At 47.0% G+C, this 21,257-nt stretch overlaps 1 protein-coding gene across 1 annotated transcript in view; it reads left to right on the forward strand.

The window, feature by feature from the left end:
• Positions 1-290: 290 nt before the first annotated feature.
• The window catches only part of LOC125943939 (sodium-coupled monocarboxylate transporter 2-like), a 99,622-nt gene continuing 78,655 nt past the window's right edge, over positions 291-21,257 (forward strand). Inside the window, exons 1-4 of the mRNA XM_049663523.1 lie at positions 291-497; positions 5,321-5,581; positions 5,910-5,975; positions 16,844-16,895. Of these exons, the coding sequence (XP_049519480.1) occupies positions 387-497; positions 5,321-5,581; positions 5,910-5,975; positions 16,844-16,895 (490 nt within the window). The 5' untranslated portion in view covers positions 291-386. The remainder of the gene's footprint in view (positions 498-5,320; positions 5,582-5,909; positions 5,976-16,843; positions 16,896-21,257) is intronic.

The following is a 21,257-nucleotide window of genomic DNA, read 5'->3' on the forward strand; positions in this document are numbered from 1 at the left end:
TAGTCCCGCCCCACAAGTTTGACTTGATCATGACGGACTTAGCCGCAGCGCGTATTGTCGCAAGTGTTCTCAGCCGCCTATTCGCACACTTAGGCGAAACCCCTAAATAAACATCCGCGAAGTTTTCCTATTTACTTGCTTAGGAGTTTGGAGTGTCTACGTCAGCCAACGTATAACGTATAAAATCTTGCATTACCGCAGGCAGAGAAATTAGCCGGAACAATTAGTAGAGGTCACAGAAATTTTGCAAGAGTAGAATTCACTTGTTTTCTGGTGATAATTGCAGATTTCTGTATATTACGGCTGCACAATAACTACGGCGTGTCAGTTATTCTCCGAAAAATAATTTCAAAAGGCGAGACAGTGCGGGAAAGATTGAAAGCGACATGTCAAGCACGACGAGGCTGGATGATACGGAGTGCGCAGTTTTCGGCGTGCTGACTGCTCTTGGTTATATCGTGGGTCTTTACTTCTCATTTGCTCGTCGACGGAAACGGGTAAGTGGAACAGTACATTGTTTGAATACCGACGTTTTTTTATTATTGTTGGTGCCACTTATTCAGCTTTTCGGGTTACAAGACGGCAGTGTTTTCCTTGGGACGCTGCAACAGCTACAGAGCTATATTTCATTGCCTCCTGGAAAAGAAAAACAAATATTTTTCTAATTAGGTGCGTGAATTTATTCGTTTGCATTGATATCAAAATGATGCATTGTTGGTAATAAACATGAGGCATTGAATCGCACCTGAAGTAAAGTTTAGGTGGGTTCTAGGTCATTTCCTATTTTGAATGGCAAAGACATTTTAAAGAAAAGACGGAGTTTGTGTGAGGGGCGATGAAAGACCCTTGTCCGTATGTTTTTATCCTAACTTGTAACTTTTAAATGAACTTATTAAACATCGCGGCACTGAAAAAAAAAGAAAACAGAAAGAAAAAAGAGAGAGAGAAAGAAAGAAAGAAAAAAAAGATGTCGCAGCTTCACCTGAAAGGCGAAGCATCAATTGCGATAGCAAATTTGTAGAGAGCTATACGGAGTAATGATATTAGCTTTATCAGCTGTGTATAAATTTGGACATCCAGCAGCACCGGCAACGCGCAGAACTGTTGTCGACGCCGTCGGCGTTTTTCCCGCGTTCGCTCAAAATGCCTGCGGCGTTGGTGACTGTTGCCGGAGCCTCTGATATAAATAGGCATTTGGTGCCGCAGCTAAACGTCGTCTCCCTTCCCTCCCCCTCCCCCACGGCCTCTCGCGCGTCGAAAGAAGGCGCGTTTGCTCTACATATATGATGATTGTAAAGGAGGAAAGAGACGCCTACTTCTGCAGCCCTTAAGGTATGTCACCACCTTTGAAAAGGCATTTTTTAAGAAAAATATGCATTTTCTCTTTTTTAGATTTCGAGGTTGATCCCTCTTATATAGGAATCGGTATAGAACACGAAAGTGAAACGTGTCTTCACAGAAGTAGTGTAATGTTAATTGCACATTGATATATAATGTCTATTGGTGTTTTGTGGCTAAAGCGCCCTTAGGCGTTGATGCACCCACGCTGACGCCTGGTGGCACGTCTCCTCCATCACGACTACCAACGTCGATGACCATGAGCAACCGTCGTGCATATGGAAGCTGCACTACGCTGCACACGCTAGCACAACGCGAAAGACGAAGCACGTAACTGACACACTAATACAACGCGCAAGACAAAGCACGTAACTGAATCGTCACCGAGTCAAATCAGCGCGTTCAGCGCGTCGTAATTGCAGCCTCCGCGATCAACTTCAGAAACATTTTCAGAGCTAATTGCGGAGGCCACGCTCCGCTGTGCTGAGTACGGTGAACGCCACCTAGGTGGCGTTGGTAGTGCTTCTTGATGCCAGCGTCCCTTCGAATGCTGTCATCGAGGCGTCGTAGTGCTGAGACCACCGAAGCGTTCACTGTCGGTGCGCGTTAGTAGACAGTTTTAGCAGAGCGTTCACGGTCCGCTCCGCTCAGACCGTCGTGTCCGAACGATTCGCGCAGAGCCGCTCAGCGGAACGCTAGCGGGAGCGCTAATGCGCGTGCGCACAACGCTCATATCGGCAGCGGAACGAAGAACGCTGCCCACGGTCCGCTACGAAGCCATTTGAGCGGAGCGTTAGGGTGCGTCTACTGGTTGCTTTGCCGTTTTACAGCCGCGCTGAGCGCGCGTGGCCGGCGTCTCTGGCAGACGCACTTGTCAAACAAGCCAAATCAACGCAGTTCATGCAACCAGTGGTGTGCGTGAAACGTTAGCGGAGCGGAGCGTAAGCAACGCTCTGCTAAAACTGTCTAGTGTCATAATGCAGTACTTCTCTTTTCTGCTCGTAGGCGGGCGGCACCGCCCCGAGCAAGAGCGCGGGTACACGGAGGAGTGTTAGATATATAAGGAGCGTCTGTGTAGCTCTCTGCAAATGCGTTTGTGGCGCAATGGGTTAAACGCTCGGCGATCTATCGTCGCGGACCGAGAGGTCGTGGGTTCGATTTCCAAATTTTGCATGTTTGTGGAACTTTTTCTTCTGGTTTCTTTCTTTGTATTATGTTGTATGACGTATTTCCGTGACGGAAATACGTCAGTGAAGTCTTGGTGGACCCCGGCATAAAACACTTTCGTGTTAAAATGTTCTGCAGAAAGAATTATGTTTTTATCTTATTTAGTTCAAAAGTTATAGCCAACTTACTAACAGCTGGTGAACGGTTCTGAAACCGAAACGAATGTGGTGTGGTAACAAAAACTGATAACTCAGTGGAAATCAGCGGCGTATATTGAGATTTTTCTCTTATGTTTTAGTCTGATACGTAAAAGATTATTGAAAGACAATTTGTGAGGCATCCTTTTTTTAAAACATTGCTTTAAATTTCCGTAAGGGGGACGCTACAAGCGCTGCCTGACGCTACAAGCGTTAAAAGTGCGTCTCTGTTGTTCACGTTGCGCGCGCTTTTGCTGCCGCTCTGAATGCTACTGGGATCGTCGTTTTTATAGCTATTATTTTTGTAGTAACAGTAATAACATAGTCTGAACGTTTTTATAGGCCAAGTTCAAGGTAAAAAGGCGATTGAAACAAAAGTTGCAATCAAAACTTTCGAAAAAATAAAAAAAAACATTCGAAAAAAGATTCAAACGACAATGAAGTCGGTTTATGCTGACCTTTGTACGGATTTAAAGAAGTGCTTGCACGGAAAATCCCAAAATGTAACGACTTTCGACGGTATGATATGGCAACGGGTACCAAAGACGTCCGCGTGAGCCTACCCATCCTCCTTTTTGGTTTATATGATGCTGTGTGCCACTTCAACGATGGAAACAGAAGTACAACAAATATTTTGAGAGAAGCAGGCATTGAACCTGGCCATCACACGTTTGTAGCATGTTGAACCAGTGACCAGTACCGTGTGAAGAAGGCCCAGCATGAATCAACGGGTGAGGCAAAATATATCCGCAAGAAAATATGGGCTGCAATAAAAGCCAAAACAGAGCTCGTGGCAGCTAAGAAGGGCTAGCTATGAACCTAGTGGATTTTAGCCTTCTAGGGCATGATGATCTGGTTTCTGCAAGGATTGGAAAACTTTAATCTTGTTTTTCTCAAAACTTGATTTCTTGCACTTTCCTGTTGCGCAAACAGTTGTAACTTCAAAATCAATAAATAGTTTTAAACGAAACTTTGTACGCGCGTTCCCTTATTACTAGCCTGTGCAATGAACTAGGATTAATGAAAACGAATGATAAGTTTTGATGTAATGATGTTTTATTCCAAGCAATGCAGGCGAAAATGACACATTTTTTTGTTTTGTTTGGTATTTTTACTATATCTTGATTGCCAATCATCGGATGGCAAAGATCCTAGTTAGTTGCACAGTCTGGTTAGTTGGCTACCTCTGTGCCAAAAAGTTTACGATTCCTGCACTCCATTCGCTAGTTATGAATATTCGCGTAACAGCCAAGTTTTGGCAATGTTTTGTCAATAACAAATGCCAGTATAATTTTTTTCACTCTTTTTTGCTTTTGAATATCATTTAAAATGGTCTTTATATGGTCAATGTGAAATAAAAATTTATCGGCCAAAACTAAAAAAATTTTTGAAAAAGGTGGTGACATACCTTAAGGAAGCACGGCGCAGAACGCGCGTTTGTTCTCCGCCGTGCGTTCACTCGCCGTGAAAGAGCGCGTCCCTCGCGCCCTTTCACTCGCACATACAGCGTTCGGCGGCGCGCGGCGACGATTTCATCTCGATTGACGTCATACGGAACCTCACGGCGACGGCGACGCCGACGGCAGAAATCTGCTTTTGAGTGTCCATATAATTGCTATCGCAATAAAAAGATAATGAAAAAAGAACAATGGCGTTCATCACCAAGTTTTAGAGCGCAGCTCTCAATAGCCCGTTCCTGTAGCAAACTTCCGCGGCGGCGTAATCGAGCGAGCGAGCACAACAGCGAAGATAAAAGACGCGAGCCGTGAACGGCGAAGATCAATGAAAGGCGCCCCTTCGGTTATGTGCGCGCGGAAAACTGGTTTCATGCGGACCCGCCGGACAGCTCGATGCGTCCTCGTATCCGGTCTCAGCCGGACCGCTAGTTTCGTAGTTGTCTGCTCGCGTCAGCTAGCGCTCGCGCCTATTTATTTATTATTGCGACAACAATTATATCAACACTTCAACCGGATTTCTGCCGTCGGCGTCGCCCTCGTCGTCCTCGTCGCCGTGAGCTTCCGTATAAAGTCTAAGGGCGATAAAATCGTCGCCGCGCGTTGTATGCGCGAGCGAAAGCGCGCGGGGGACGCGCGCTCGGCGCGCTATCACGGAGAGCGAACGCACGGCGGAAAGCAAACGCGACCGTCGCGAGAATGGCCGTGGGGGTATGGGAGGGAGGGAAGCAAGGCGACGCTGTGCTCCTGCACCAAAGGCGTATCTTGCAACCGGGCGTAAAGGGAACTTGCCACTCAATCTCAGATTCCACGCGAAAGCAAGAAAGCGGGAAGGCAGCGCGGGAGGGACGGGGGAGGGGGGTCGCAGCTTGATTCTCTCGTTTACATCTGACACGCGGATGTTTGCCCCCACCACGATTTTTTTTTATGAGCTCCAATAGTGCCCCACGCAAAGTGCATGCACAAAACATGCTTGCACATTCAGAACCTGTTGCTGTAGCGACTAATCGAATATTAATATGTACAAAGAGAATAACTCAAACAAATGCGTCACTATTATACCACAGATATTGTTGCCCTTCTGCATGTATTGTACACTGTATCTGTATTTCTCTGCGATTGTATATTTTTGGTAGAAACGACTGTCATATGTGTCGACGACAGGTGGCGCCCAGCGAGAGCGGCCTAGTGGCTGCGGAACTGGAGGCGTTCTTAGGAGGTCGCAGCCTTCCGTCGGTAGCGCTGGCCGTGTCCATTCTGGCTTCAGCAGTGAACGGCATGAACGTGGTGGCTGTTGTGGGACACTACTATGCGTACGGCTTCCACCTTTTCTGGACCGTGGCTTGGGTCCCTATTAGCGCCACTTTCGTGGCGGTAACTTTGGTGCCGCTACTCTACAGCCTACGGGTTTCAACCATATTTCAGGTAAGGTCTCGGTACACCCTCTGCTAGACTATAAAACAAGCTGAAATTTCAAGAAAAAGGCACACATATGGCAGCCAAATGTACTAGTGGCGGTGAACAGATTACACATATCGCAAACATGCACAAAAATAGAACTTATTACTTCCGTTGTCAAGTGGTGTAATTTCGCAATCCCTTTGGTCTCTATTCTGCGGACAAACATTAATCAATAATTTAGATGTTTTCTCTCAGTTTATTTCTTAACTGACGATTTACAATCTAAAATACAATAATGATGATTTATTTCTACCTGATATATATTGATGTTTACGATGTGATTTATTTTCAGTATCTACGAATGCGCTTCGACAACAAGGTCGGCATCACTGCTTGTGTCATCTACTTTGTACTCAGTGTAAGGGAATTGAATTTTATTTTTCGGCTGTTGGGAGACACTTTATGCACGACGAATCATTCGCATGTGCTGCATGATCGCACTCACAATTACGAATGTGTTAGGTTATATGCACAGAACTGGAAAACGCCAGAGCAATGCTCAATATAATGACTCCATAGCATGATTCCTTTCGCAGACTAGCTAAACTCCAGCTTTCTGACGTAGGTGATTACAAACTATTTAGGCTGCGCTTTAATTCCACAACATGTCATTTAGCCCAAGTCATAATACTTTGCTTGCCATCATCGCCAGTGTTTTTTTTTATTTATTCAATACTGTAAGCCTAGTACAGGTCCAAGCAGGGTGGGTAAAAAGGTAAACAAAGCAAATACGAAGTTATCAAAGTTTGAAAACATCAAATTGTGGCGAAAGGCAATAAAAATCATTCAAATTAGTTACAGTGCGAGGAAAACATGAAAACTTGAATAAATCTGTTCGTGCAAAATACGGTGTCGGCGAAGTAGGATGATGGTGGCGAGTATTCCTTGATGTTGAAGACGATAGATACGGTGATGGATTGATTGCTAGGTCCCGATTCCACGGAAAGGAAATTGTAACCGTAAAGCTTTCCGCCTTTGTTCGAGACATTTATTGCCATAACCAAGCATTATTTCAGAGGGCGAGTCATACGGGGAAAATTTCGTGTAAATAAACCTTACAGCCTTCATCTGTACCTTTTCGAGCAGCGCAATATTTTTTTTAGTAAACGGGTCCCAAACCACGCATGCGTATTGAAGTTCTGGTCTAATTATTGAATTGCACGCAAGTAAATTTACACTGGGGGACTCATTTTTAAACTTATGTCTTGAAAAATATATTTTACGGAATGCAGAAGAGCAAATATTATCTACATGTAAATTCCAAGATAAAGTATTGGTAATTGTAACACCTGCGTACACATATTTATACAGTACCCGCAGTGGTGCTGAACCTAGCATGTACGTAAAAGAGAGCCGAGGTTTTTGGCGACAGAAGCGAAGAAAGACGGTTTATCAGTATTTACCTTCATCTTGCATGTTTAACACCATTAAAAAATGTTAGCAATAGCGCTGTTAAGATGGTTCTGATCGTTAGCTGAAGCGATTTCTTGAAAAAGCACACAATCATCCGCAAAAATTATTTGCACATTAGGATCAATTACAGTGATTATGTCGTTTATACACAGTAAAAACAATAATGGTCCTAGCACACTCCGCTGGGCGACCCCGCAGCCAACCGGAAGACAGCCTGAGTGCCGCTGATTAACTACTACAAATTGGTAGCGATTAGTTAAATAGTTCGTTATCAATGTGGTCAAAATTTCCGGAACTCTAATGTGTCAGAGCTTTAGTAGTAGTTTGTCATTTGGAACTCTATCAAAAGCTTTGCTGAAACCTGGAAATATTACATAAATCTGATCGTTCTTATCAAGGCATGAAGCGAGTGAATGTATTATTGTAACTAATTGCTGAATTGTTTAGTAGCCGTTTCCAAACCCGTGTTTATAATTAGAGAGGGCTGAGCGTTCGGCTGAAAATGCACTTATCTGATTGGCAATAATACGTTGACTTAGTTTACAGCATGATGTAAGCGATATTGGACGGTAATTTTGCAACAGAGCCCGATCATTTTTCTGGTACATGGGCACAACTCTGGCTAGCTTCCAGTCATGTACTAATTTTCAATGAAGTCACGAAATACGATAGATAATAACAAAAACTTTGCAATGAACTCAGCATATTGTTTCAGAAACGCGTTAGGAAGGTTGTCAGGACCACTTGAAGATGTTGTTTTTAGATTTAGTAGCATAGAAACTACGCCAGGGTATGAAATTTGTTCGGTATCACTATTGGCCGGCGCCTGCCTTTCTGGACCTTTCTGCTGTGTGCTACCGTCCTTGGCGCATCAGTGCCTTTTCGTTATTACCACATTCAGCCTCCTCCCAGACAAGTTATCCCAGCATTTCACAACAGCACAAACTGCGTTGTGAAGATGGTCCCTGGGCCACTACTCCGAAACAATGTGCAAGCCGCAGCAATTATTGTGAATATCCACAGGCCACTGCAGATAACGTTTACGACAGAAGTGAAGGCAGCTTGCTGTTTTTTGCGGTTAATTAACCGTTACAATGTGGGAAACGTTTGTGAATAACGGGCATTGTCCCGGCGTCCTAAATAAATCTACCTACAGCGGTATATATATGTATACATATATAGAAAGAAGTGCAGGCGCACGTAGCAAAACAAGAACATTTAATTTTGACATTACGGTCGGGGTCCGGCCGTCATCAAGGCTGCGATTGCAAGCACACAGAGCTGAATTTATACATTTTCTCTGTCACCACAAAAACACGGTACTTGGTCTATGACCACAAGCACGTGCACATTTAGTGGCATCATGCGTGTCATGTATCTATGTATATATATATATATATATATATATATATATATATACACTTTGGAAAGAAGCAGTACGCTTACTAAACATTTTTACTTGCTAAAGTTCTGGCCATGGCACTCTGATTGTCAGAGTACCTCGGTTTACTCGCACGACGGCCTTAGCAAGGTCAAAACGTTACTTACCTGTGTGGACACTACACCCAAAGAACATATGTTAAAAATTATATGCATATACAGGATGTTTCAGTTGAGTCCGACAATACTTTAAAACATCCACGTGTGATTTAAGAGGCGCTGTTCTTTAGCAAATGAAAGTATTTTTACTATGAGCTTGGATAAATACCCATAAGAAACTAATATACTTTTCAAGCATTGGTTTAAATGCAAATTCTTCAAATTAGAAGTTGCAGAGCCAATCGTGAAATATCCAAATATTTTACTCCCGTGTTAATAGGTGCTGTGGTTTTAATTCCTTTATGGCTTCAAGGAAATCGCGAGAGATTTGAAAAAGAAGGACCAGGTGACTACGCGCTTATGCGTAAGGACATTGTGTGCTCTAACGGGCAGCCAACGAAAAATTGCCGCCGCACGTAGTCCGAAAGCGTTAAGAGGCCACCGGAAAAAAAATCATAGGCGATGGCTACCCCCGTCATACACGATACACCTCCTCGTTCATTACGCTCACTGTCAACAGCAAAACATTGACGGAGCTTCAAATGTCATGTGTTTCTGTCGCATATCCCATCGCTTCAACCGACAAGATATCTCGGCACAAGTTCGAGCCAAGAATTTTGTATTCGATTCATCTCAATTGCTCATGGCCAGCTGGTGCTTTCAGCGACATAATTCTGCAAAGTTTTCGCTCATGAGAGCAAATTGGCTGGCCGCATTGCCAAATATTCTGTTAAATGCCTAATAAAATTAAATAAACTGACGCAACCTCATTTCTCCCACGCACCTAGTTACTAAACGACCCTTAGTCTAGAGACTCAGGAATGTTTAGGAATTGAACGCTGTGGTGTGACTCAGGAGAACAAACACAGGGTAATTGTAATTACTTGTAAATTTTTCTTCAAAGTCAGCTCGCCAGTGAGACAAAATCTGTTGGATCCATCACGAAAGTGTCCGGCAGGCACATAATAACACAGAATCTGTTTAACCTGGGCGTTTGCTGTGAGCTGCACGCTGGAAAACCTCGCCGAGCAATAACGTGACGTGCGTCGCCTAGCAACGCCTCGCACAAGCTGTGCTAGCTGTTACTAGGTGACGCACGTAACGCCATCGCTCTGCGAGGTTACCACCCACCCAAGTAGCCCACGCCACAGTCAAGTATTGCGGAGCCTCCCAGTGGCCGCAACAGCCGCGCCACCACTGCGGATAGGACCTCACTGCACAGGAAAAAAGCTCCGTGTCGCCGCGGCGAGGCGATAATTGCGCCGTGCCGCTACCCGATAGAGGGTTAAGGCCACTTTATAGCCCGACGCAGAGCATTAAAAACGCGAGAGACTGCCTCGAAGATCAAGAGCCCGCTCAAACCTCATCCTCCTTTGCTTTTCTCAATGAGCGCCCATTTTTTATTACAGCAATTCTTTTTCTACATTCTCCCGGCCCGAAGAAACAGATGTCATGTCTAGTGGGTAAAGTTTTTGCTCAGGCCTTGTTAACTTCCCGTCCTGAGTTAGAATTCAGCAGGCTTGTAGCAGTCCGCCACATCCCGGATAGACCGCAGTAATTCTTCCGAGTTTCCAGATGCATCGTGAGGCATTGGGTTCCTCGACGATCACTATGTCGTCCACCTTCAAACCTTTATTTGTCGCTCTTGGGTAATGATGAAGCGAACGAAGTTCGAGTATATACTACTTCTTCCAACGAAGCCACAGGTGTGTGAGAAGCTTCTTCCAATGTCGTAATCTTTTAGTGAGGTCTTCTTGGCTAGTCTGCTAAATTCCGCTCTGGTATTCTTCGCCACCGTACTCCGGTTCAGCCACCAAAGAATTTCCCACAAAAAAAAATTGGCTGGACAGATCTAAGCAAGTTCTCGTGCGTCCGTGCACGTATACGTCAGTGCTCTAGAATTAATTACGGCCTCCACTTCCATCAGTAATGTTGTTAGCTATTCGATATCGAGCGCGTGTTTTTCAAGTGTCTTGCGTAGCGCAGACTTCACTGTCCGTATCAATCTCTCCCACCAAACTCCCCACCATGGTGCACTCAGTACCATGAACTTCTACTCGATGCGATTTGAAGCAAGGAAACTGGCAAAAAGTGAGGCATTCATAACACTCCAGAAGTCTTTCAAGTCCCGTGATGCTCGTTTGAATGCCAGGGCATTATCACAATATATAGTTAAAGGAACTCCTCTGCGCGATAGAAGTCTGCGAAACGCCAGGAGGAAGGCCGCTGTTGACAGGTCACTAGCCCGCCGAAGGTGCACCGCTTTGGCACTCGCACAAGTTAAAAGCAAAACGAAAGTCTTAGTTGTGCCACACTCCAGATCCCTTTGTTTTACGTAAAGTGGGCCTGCAAAATCTACTCCCACTTCTAAGGATCGAGACATCCTGATCCTGTCTACGGGTATAGGAGCATACTTCACATCTGTCGGTTTTGCATTGTATCGTTTGCACAAAAACAGGCGTTGATGACTATTTTGGCCTCTTGCCTAGCCTGCATAACCCCACATTTTTGTCGGACTTGCATCATTGTGCTTCACACATTACCATGTAAAACAAGGCAGTGTTCATCTGTCATAATAAGTCTCGTAAACGCATGCTTACAAGGAAAAATGACAGGGTGTTTCTCCTGATAGGTTGCATCTATCTCTTGAAGTCGACCGCCAAAGCGAAGTGCTCCTTCGGACACCAAGGAATGGATGCAGATCCCTCAGCGCAGAATTATTGTTAATAGCCTTTCCGCGCGACAATTGAGAGATATCTTTGAAAACTTCTTTCTGAACCCGAAGTATGCATAATTCTTCAGCTTGTCTAATTTCTGCTGAATTTTTTTCCTTGACAGGGTTTTCGCGCATGACGGCATCAACAAATCGTAATATCAGTGCAGTGATTCGTAGTAACTTCCTTAAATCCCTGAATCTCGTTACATCGACGAGTGTGTCATATTTCTCTCGGGCCTCTATGAGGACATTAAACACTGTAGGCTCAGATCCTAGCTCAACCTTCTCCTCTGATACTATAGTTGGTTCTGCAGGCCATTCTGAACACATTCGCATAAGCCATTCTGGACCACTCCACCAGATGCGGCTTTCCAAAAGAGTCCTTGCAGATACGCCGCGTGTCAGCATGTCTACCGGATTCTCTTGTTCTGGAAAGTAACGGCATTCTTCGGGGATTGTTAAACTCGAAATTTTCTTCACTCTGTTCTTGGCGACTGGTTCAGTTTATCGCCGCTTCCTGGGATCCAACTGAGAACAATAGTAGACTCAGTCCACATAATACAAGGAGCATGTCCGAAATCCCACGCAGATCGGATGTACTTCAACAACCTTGCTCCGATATCTGCGCCCATTAGCTCCAACTTCGCCAACCTGAGCGTCTTCATTGGTGCAATTCGACATTTTGCTGCTTTGAGCGTAGTAATGGACTTGCGTTGCACGTTCGTTGCCTTCAGATATGCGCACACACCATACGCTCTCAAACTAGCATCCACAAAAATATGAAGTTGGGTCGTATCCGGGTTTCCTCGGAGATTACACAGCGTGGAATTCCAATCGAGCCAACCTGTAGAAGGTCCGTGTACCATTCACTCCAAGGCGTACTAATTTCCTTGGGTAATTCTTCGTCCCACAGAACGTTCCGAACCGACAATTGTTGAAATAGAAGTTTCGCTGTCACTGTGAAGGGTGAAAGTACTGCAAGGGTAACAAAGATCCTGGATGCCGTCTTTAGTAAATAACGTTTTGTATTTTCCTTTGTTGACGTTAAGCATTTTATTACTAACTTCAGAATAAACTCAAAATTACATCATGATTTCTATCCCACTACTTGCCTAATACAACCGTAACATCGCTAGTGCCTCCATCTATCGGCTTCTCCTTTGTTGCTAAAACTTCTTGCAGTGCTTCATGATTAGTTCACTTTCGGAGGTTCATTGCGGCGTCATTCATGACTGTCTTTGTCCTTTCGCAAACGTCAAGGCCATCTTCGTATGTATCTCCACCAATAAGCAAGTCATCAACGTAAAATGACTTCTTCAGACACGCAGCCAGTTTCGAGTTTTCAGTGTCAACGTTGTCTAGATGGTTATGAATAGTAGCCATCAACAGAAATGGGCTTGACGTTGACCCAAAAGGCACGCGTGTCATGCTCCTTTCTACGACATTAGCATTTTTCTCTTTGGGCGTGGTATCAAACGAAAGAAATCGAAGAGAGTCTCTGCCCGGTTTCTGTATTTCAATATGCAGGTACGCTTTTTCGATGTCTGAGTTCAGGGCGATTAAAAACCGTCGAAAACAAAGTAGCACACGCAGGAGTTCTGTATTTAGGTTGGCTCCCTTTTCCAGACAAAGTTTTGAGTGAAAGTAGTCATGGGGCTTGGGACGATGCATTGAACACAACCCTGAGTTTGGTGGTTAATGAATCTTCTTTAATGACCTCACGATGTGGGATGTAACAAACTGGATGGTGGTCGTGAACATTTTCGGTCACCACTTCTGCGTGACCATGCGACATGTACTGCCGTATGACTGTGTCGTAGCGTTGAAGTAAGCCTTCGTGTCGTGATAGTCTGCTCACAGGCTTCTTTAGACGGTGAACAGCAATGCCGCGATTGTCACCGATGAGGTGTTTGCGATCTTCCTTCCACGGCAACGCGACAGCGTACCTGCCGTTGCACTTTCGGCTGGTCTTTCGAAAATGAGCTAGGGACTTGGTTGCAGATGATTCACAGACGTCCTCAATGCTCATTGTTTCCAGTTTCCAGAAAGGCAGCAAAATCTGCGAAGTCCTTTGATCTACAGCTTCCTTGATGTCCACCCGATGAAGATAAACGATCAAGTTAGTGCTGTGATCGAGAAATACTTTCTGACGAACAGGTAGGTCCTTGCAGCGACTGCAGTCATCCCTTAAACTTCCGTGCTGTGATTAACTTCACCCATCAAAATGGTCCACACATAGATCCTATCAACACACTAAGTCCTGGCTCTTCATCAACTTGAATCAACATTCGGCGTCAGCCAAGAACTTGTTTTCCAATCGCAGCTGTTGCTCGAAACGGCTGTCAGTGGACGGTGCAGCGATGTCATGGCAGATCACCGGAACGACAATGACTTGCACTAGGCAAGAACTTGTGCCGTATTGACTGCGTAACGGCACTTCAACTACTTTGCGGCGTTCTGTTCGAGATGGAGATGCGCTACATAACGGCACTTCAACTACTTTGCGGCGTTCTGTTCGAGATGGAGATGCGCTACGAAGCATGTTAAACGCTATCCTTGTCTCTACTACGATCCTGAGGTTCATTTTCATTGCTACGTGTTCTTTGATGGAGGACCTTTGACTTCCACTATCCAAAATGCCTCCGACACACCGGTGCTTGTTGTTGTGGATGACCAAAGCACGAAAACATTGCAGATATACTTCGTTGTCCTTGCTGTTCACTGTCTGTCCACTACTCGAGAACCCTCTGGAGCGTGACATTGATGTTTGTGGGGAAGCGAATACCGCTGTGCAGCTTCCTGATAACTTTGGATCGATATGCGTTTTCCGGTACGAGGGATCGCACATGCTTGTTGCATGCCTTCCATGGCAAGACGAGCACGTCTACTTAACTTGACAGGTTCGCGCCTGATGTCCTCTGGACGTGCACCAAAAACATCCGTTCCCTTTGGAGAGTTTATTCTTTATTGCAGCCAGTGAGGGGTCACTGTCGCACGCACGCGTACCATGCTTCTTTGACCGGCAGAAGAAACAGTCCGCTTTCTTTAAAAATGTATTATGTAAAACAGAAGCTGTGGCACTTTTTACTGTAGTTCCAGCTCGGTCACTACGTTTTTCGCATGACGTCATGCACTGCTCACGGCTTTCCAACTCGACACGAATGAATGCCAGTAGTTACTTCAGCTTGGCATCCGAGGAAGTCGCTGCTGAAGCTTATTCTGATGTAACTTGAGTGTCGTCAGATGATGCCCTCCTCAATGCTTTACATCGCTGCTCTAGAGTAAACGCCAGAACGATATCGTATGGTAGGGCCTTTTGCAGTATGTCGATAAGCATTGCCGATAAACATAACGTAGGTACGTTGAGAAAATTCAGACAGCGAATGTGCAGCTGCCTAGCATCCTACAGTCGTCGGAGTCCTCGTACGTCGGTACCTAGTTTAACGTGGCCAATATGTTCCTGAGAGCGGCTAGGTGATGCTGCTCGATTCTGTTTCTGTCACCAAAGCGCTCCTTGAGTATATCGACAGCATCACCCTAACAAGGCTAAGATGTTGGCAATCCCGCAATTGCCACCGTGGTTTCTCCTGCGAGATACCGTCGTAAGTAAAAAAACTTCGTTGTTGATGAGAGGGCGGTATTTTAATGAACTGTCTGCTCGAACTACTCTCAGAATCCAGTCCACTGATATATGTCCCCCTTAAATGTTGGCATATCGAGCTTCGGAGGACTCGGTCGATCAAAACGGTGCGCTAAGGCAGAGTTATCCGAGACGTTAGGCTGTGCACATGATGATTGCGGAGGGAAACCGTGGGCTCTCTCGGCTCGTTGCAACGACACAATCCGACAAGTTATTTCGGCAAGCATGCTGATTGCCTGGTCGTGGTGCTCAACAGCAGGCTCGTATTCCACTTCTAACTCATGATCCGGTATGCGAACCTCGATCTCGTCATCAATTTTTGAGAGCATATTGTTGCTTGGTAGAAATACGGTCACGCATACCTTTAAGCTTGGGGATGTCAACATCGGCACCTTCAGAAGAGACCTCGCTTCCTGAATGATCTATTTGTTTTGCGCTCATCGGGCCGCTCGCTTGGCCCTCAGAAGATGCATTAGTCGAAGTTGCATGCGATTACGCAGCTGACTTGCTTGGCAGTCAATCTTCACGCGCGCGGTTATCGTTTCTCACCCCTTGTGGCAGACTAGAGAGCTCCTCGACACATGCGAAGAGAACGAGAAGTGTCCGCACGGGGCTTTCGGCACCAAAAATATATCAAAAACGCAGGAGACTGACTTGAACACGAAGGGCCCGCGCAAACCTCATCCTCCATTTCTTTTCGCGTCATCTTTTCATTCGCGTCAGCCAGCGTCGGTGGAGGTTGGCGACGCCAGGTTCGTCACGCTATGGTGGAGCGAAAACATATCCCTCTATAGTCCAACGTGTGCACCGCGCCACCTAGAGGCACGCGCATGCTATAAGAAACTAGGAGCGTCAGGATGATACGATACTGCGACCTCGCTGCACGTGCATCCACCAATATACACCAGCCCATCTTGTTGGACGAGCCGCAGATGCGGTGTATTCTGGGTGACGAGGCCGGCGCGAAAGGCAGCATGTCGCATCTCGACGCCGGCTGCAGCTGGACCATACCGACGAACGCCGGATTCGTCGGCCGCACCTGGCGCCGGAGTATAGAGTGATTTTATGATTGGCTATTTGCGCCTGTTATACCTTCGGGCGGTGCGGGCTTACCCCCGCATTTTTGGAATTCTATTTAGTCCCGGGGAAACGACTAAGCGATGGACTAATCGATGCTGCGCTTTCGCTGGAATGGCGACGCCATGCCGAGCGCTCGCGCGCGTCAACGCTACGTCGGATTATAAAGTAGCCTTTAGAAGACAGCACGCCGACCCCGAGCATCGTCCCGATACTCGGGGCCGGCTAAGTTTGTCTATGAACTAGTCAAGCCAAAGCAAGTTAAGCGAAGTTAAAGCTAAGAACCATCCAAGTTAAGCAAAGTAAAGCAAAGTTAAAGCTACGGAAGGCCCACCAGCTTCGCTGTTTGCTCAGTCTTCGCACCACTTAGTGTGAAGCCCCCTAATTTCTTTTGCACACAATCACGCATAATGTGTGCTCCGCGTTGGTTAAAGTGCTTCTTCTTACCCAAGAGTGCATCCTCATTGATTGCCGCACTGGCCGCAACTATAGTGTACATAGCAAACGCCACGATTGTCACAGCGATAGTCACTCACTAACAGCAGTTACATACGAAAACCTATATAAACTTGAGTATAATTGAAAGTAATTTCTTCCATTATATTTCATTCCGTGAGGCCTCCCTTTTCTATAAACTTTATATCGAACCTTGTGATTACTTTCACCATAAATATTTTGTCAAGGCAGTTTTTGTTTCCAATACGTTTTAGATCTCTGTCGTTCCTTTCAACGGCTAAGGGTGCAATTATTATGGTTATGTTTGCTATAAATTGAAGTCTAACTTGCTTTTATTGTATTCGTTTCATATGTGTCTTCTGTTTTTACATGTTACCTACTTCAGCAAACTCTTGGTGCCATCGGAATCTACAGCGCGGCCATTGCAATATCAACAAGTACGTATGCACTAGTACACTCTTCATTTGGAAGAGTAAAACAAAAGTATAAAAAAGTTGTCGCAGTTTCACCTGAAAGGCGAAGCATCAATTGCGATAGCAAATTTGTAGAGAGCTATACGGAGTAAATGGGAGGAGGAAATAACTTTATTGAGTCCTGAGGAACCCCTCCCCACCCACTCTTTGTTTAGTTGTCGGCAGGGGTCGCGGGCAGCACCCACGTTGGGACGGGAAGCCCGTGAGCCTCCGCCCTTTCGTGAGCCCTCTGGACAGCCCGGAGCTGGGTCTGGTGGTCGTCGCTTCGCAGGGCGTCCTCCCAGTCTTCTTCTTTACGGAACATGGTGCCGCTTAACGCGGAGCATTGCCATAGCATGTGCGCTAGCGAGCAGTATGATTCGCCACAATCCGGACATTGCGGCTCTACCTCTGGTGAATAAAGGCTCAGTCTGCCTCTCAAGGCGAACGACCCTGTATGAAGCATTCTGAATATCGATGACTGTGGTCTATTGAGTTTAGCGTGGGGGAGCGGGAAGGCCCTCCTCGACAGCTGATAGTGCGTTGTTATTTCGTTGAAGGTGAGCAGCGGGTCTCGGTGCTCCCCTCCCTCCCCGCCACTTCGCTCGCCACGATCGCCGCGGTGCGTAAGTCCTCGCGCGCGGTCGTGCGCCAGCTCGTAGGCGTTGGGAAAGTCGGGGTGCACGTCGGCCCCCATGTGGGCCGGAAACCATTTGACGATGTGATGACCCGCGGCTCCCTCGTTGCCGAGGACGGCCGCCGCTTCCCGCGATATGGAGCCCGAGGCGAATGCTCTGGCCGCCGATCGCGAATCTGTGTACACGTAAGGACGTTCAGGGTCCCTCATTGCCATGGCTATTGCCACCTGTTCGGCCATATCGGACGTTACCCCCTTGACCGATGCCGCGTTAATGATCGTACCATCCCAGCGTATCGAGACGGCCGCGTACCGGTCGCTGTGCCCATACTGGGCCGCGTCTACAAATGCCGCCAGTCCCGGGCAGTTGGCGGTCGATTTCAGTAGTGCTCGGGCCCTCGCCTTTCGGCGCCCCTCGTTGAATTGCGGGTGGACGTTTCTCGGAAGCGGTTCAACCTTGAAAGTGCCCCTGACCGACGCACTGAGCGCGACCTTGCGTGCGTTGTACTCTGCCTCTGCATTTATGCCTGCTTCTTCTAGGATGCGTCTGCCGGCCCTGGTGGTCGACAGCCGCACGACCTGTGCCTTGGTCTGTGCTTCGATGATTTCTGCTAGCGAGTTGTGGACCCCTAGCCGATCGAGCCGCTCTGTGCTTGTAGTAATCGGAAGACCTAGCACCCTTTTGATGCTCTTGCGCATCAGTGTCTCTATCTTGGCCGCGTCTCTCTTGGTCCATTTTAACGCCGAGGCTACGTAATTTACGTGACTCATGAGGAAGGCGTGGTAAAGTCTGATGAGACAGCTCTCGCTGAGCCCTCCCCTGCGGTTGGTCACCCTGAGGATCAGCCGGAGCATGTTCTCCGTTTTGGACGTGAGTTTCATGATGGTTTGCGTGTTACCGCCTTTAGCTTCAATTTGCAGCCCCAGGATTCTTATAGTGGACGGAGTAAATGATATTAGCTTTATCAGCTGTATAAACTTGGACATGCAGCAGCACCGGCAACACGCAGAACTGTTGTCGACGCCGTCGGCGTTTTGCCCGCGTTCGCTCAAAATGCGTGCGGCGTTGGTGACTGTTGCCGGAGCCTCTGATATAAATAGGCACTTGCTGCCGCAGCTAAACGTCGCCTCCCTTCCCTCCCCCTGCCGCCCCCTCCCCCACGGCCTCTCGCGCGTAGGAAGAAGGCGCGTTTGCTCTACATATATGGTGATTGTAAAGGAGGAAAGAGACGCCTACTTCTGCAGCCCTTAAGCGAGCACGGCGCAGAACGCGCGTTTGTTCTCCGCCGTGCGGTCACTCCCCGTGAAAGCGCGCGCCCCTCGCGCCCTTTCACTCGCACATGTAGCGTTCGGCGCGCGGCGACGATTTCATCTTCATTGACGTCATACGAAACCTCACGGCGACGGCGACGGCAGAAATCGGCTTTTGAGTGTCCATATAATTGCTATCACAATCAGCAAGACTATAACAATCAGCAAGACTATAACAAGAAATATATGTTTACATAGGTATTAAATTATTATTGCAGTATTGAGAACAACTACGAACGTTCTCATTACTTCGTTTTTAGTTCATGATCTCGAAGGTGACGTGAACTGTGATTAAAGCGCTCTAATTTGAAATTTTTCTGTATAATGGAGCTCATGCACTTTCGAAAACTTCAAAAAAAAAGAGAAAACTGCGCAATTATTATTTGTCAGAAAACCAAAAATCTATTTCCGACATCAGTATACTCCAGTAGCAGGAAAACATGAGCTAGTTGGTGAACGCTCATACTTCACGTGACAGCATTAAAACAGACGAGGGCATAGAAAAGTATTGCCAAGTGCAAAAACGAGAGTGATATATATATATATATATATATATATATATATATATGACACAAATTTGAGGAACGCAGTCTTCTGTGTCGGAGATTGGCAAGCTCTGGTTACTTAAGCATGCAGCGGACCTTCTTACTACGTGGCCTATATTTAATGCCAGCTTTATTGATGTCTTGGGGTGCGCAGCTGTACCAAAGCTTCAGGCAGAGCAACGCCTGCGCACTCTATCCGAGCAGGCCCACGGGAATTTTACTAGCCCTATCGAGGAAATCGTATTGCTTTACAAGTGCAGCGGCGCCCCGATTACCGAACCAGAGGAAATGAAGCACATCATGAAGGCTATTGAACACGACGCATTCCCAATGCTGTTTTCAAAGAGCTCTCGCAATTTCCTCGAAGTCGTCAACCTCTGACAGAGCTACGACGAGATGCGCAGGCAACATCTTCAGACCAGATGCCATTCTGCGCCTGACGATTCCTTAGCAATCCTCGGCATTGCAGACAACACGCCAAGGTCACACGTCAAGATATTTACCCGTTGCCGCGCATAGACGATGGTATCGGCTGTTTGCACGCGAACGGATATCTTTTCTGTATTGGGCTTGCTTATCCGTGTATTGTCAAGTACCTATGGTAGAGCACTGCACGGGCTCGGGCTTACCCGAACACGGGCCCGGCCCGGCCCGTGGGCCGGGCCGGACCGAGTAGAGCAGTTTTTTCACGGGATCGGGCCGGCTCGGGCACGGCGTGTGCTTTTTGACCCGGGCCCGGGCCGGGCTCGGGTTTTTTGACGCGATCCCGGGCCGGTTTCGAGCCGGGCTCGGGTCGGGCTCGGGCCTAGCGTAAAGTGATGGTGGGCCGGGCCGGGCGGGTAACGTAGAATATTTACGGGCCCGAGCCGGGCCCGGGTCTCGCCATAAAACTTTTGGTCGGGCTCGGGCGTGCAGCCCGATCTAAAATGGGGCCCGGGCCGGGCCCGGGCTGAAAAAATCGGCCCGTGCAGTGCTCTAACCTATGGCACCATATCATCGGCCTTAACCGGCCTTTTTCAGTCCCGATGGATTGTAGCAATTTACCGTGCTGTCTATCGGCCTATGCAATGTGCCATTCACTTTATATTATTAATTTTATGGACTCTCAAATGTAACACGTGCCGTTGTTGTCTTTTCCGCGGATTTCCGCACACATCTCAGCCATCTCTAGCACGTTCGGTGATGCCTCACACATGCAAGACTCCAAATCCACTTAAAGAAATGTCATTTTGGTGCCTGATAACTAACCACTCTCGGCCTTATGTCGCGAGATGTCATTGTACTTGACGCAGTCAAGCTTCGCGCAGTCGATGCTTTCCAAAACCAAACAACTTAAAGGAACTTCGAACCGTCGTCGGCTTCTGCTCGTATTTCGCTTGTTTTATTCGAAATTTTGCCTCTATAGATGTACCAATGACGGACCTTCTTCACGCGACAAACACTTTGGCTTCATCCACAGATGGCGACGAGGCGTTCATGGCATTACCCTGCATTCGATTCTCAGCACGCACACTCCGCCACTTCGATCCTGTGTCTCCCACAGAGGTCTACACCGATGCAAGTGAAGTCGAACTGCGTGCTGTGCTCGCGGAACGGAAACCAAGATTTGAGGAATATACCATCCCATGGGCAAGCCGCAGTCTAACAAAAGCCGACCCTAATTACTCCGTTACTGGGAAAGGGTGTTGGGCCATCATCTGTTCTCTTGGAAAATGTCTTATTTCTACGGTGGTTCCTTAGACGTGATCGCTGACCACCACGGTCTTTGTTGGCTGTATACACTCAAATATCCTTCTGCATGACTTGCCAGATGGGCCTTCAACCTACAGGGTTACGACATTCACGTTCTTTACC

This window comes from Dermacentor silvarum, chromosome 3 (assembly GCF_013339745.2).
Source record: "Dermacentor silvarum isolate Dsil-2018 chromosome 3, BIME_Dsil_1.4, whole genome shotgun sequence".
Classification (NCBI taxonomy): Eukaryota; Metazoa; Arthropoda; class Arachnida; order Ixodida; family Ixodidae; genus Dermacentor; species Dermacentor silvarum.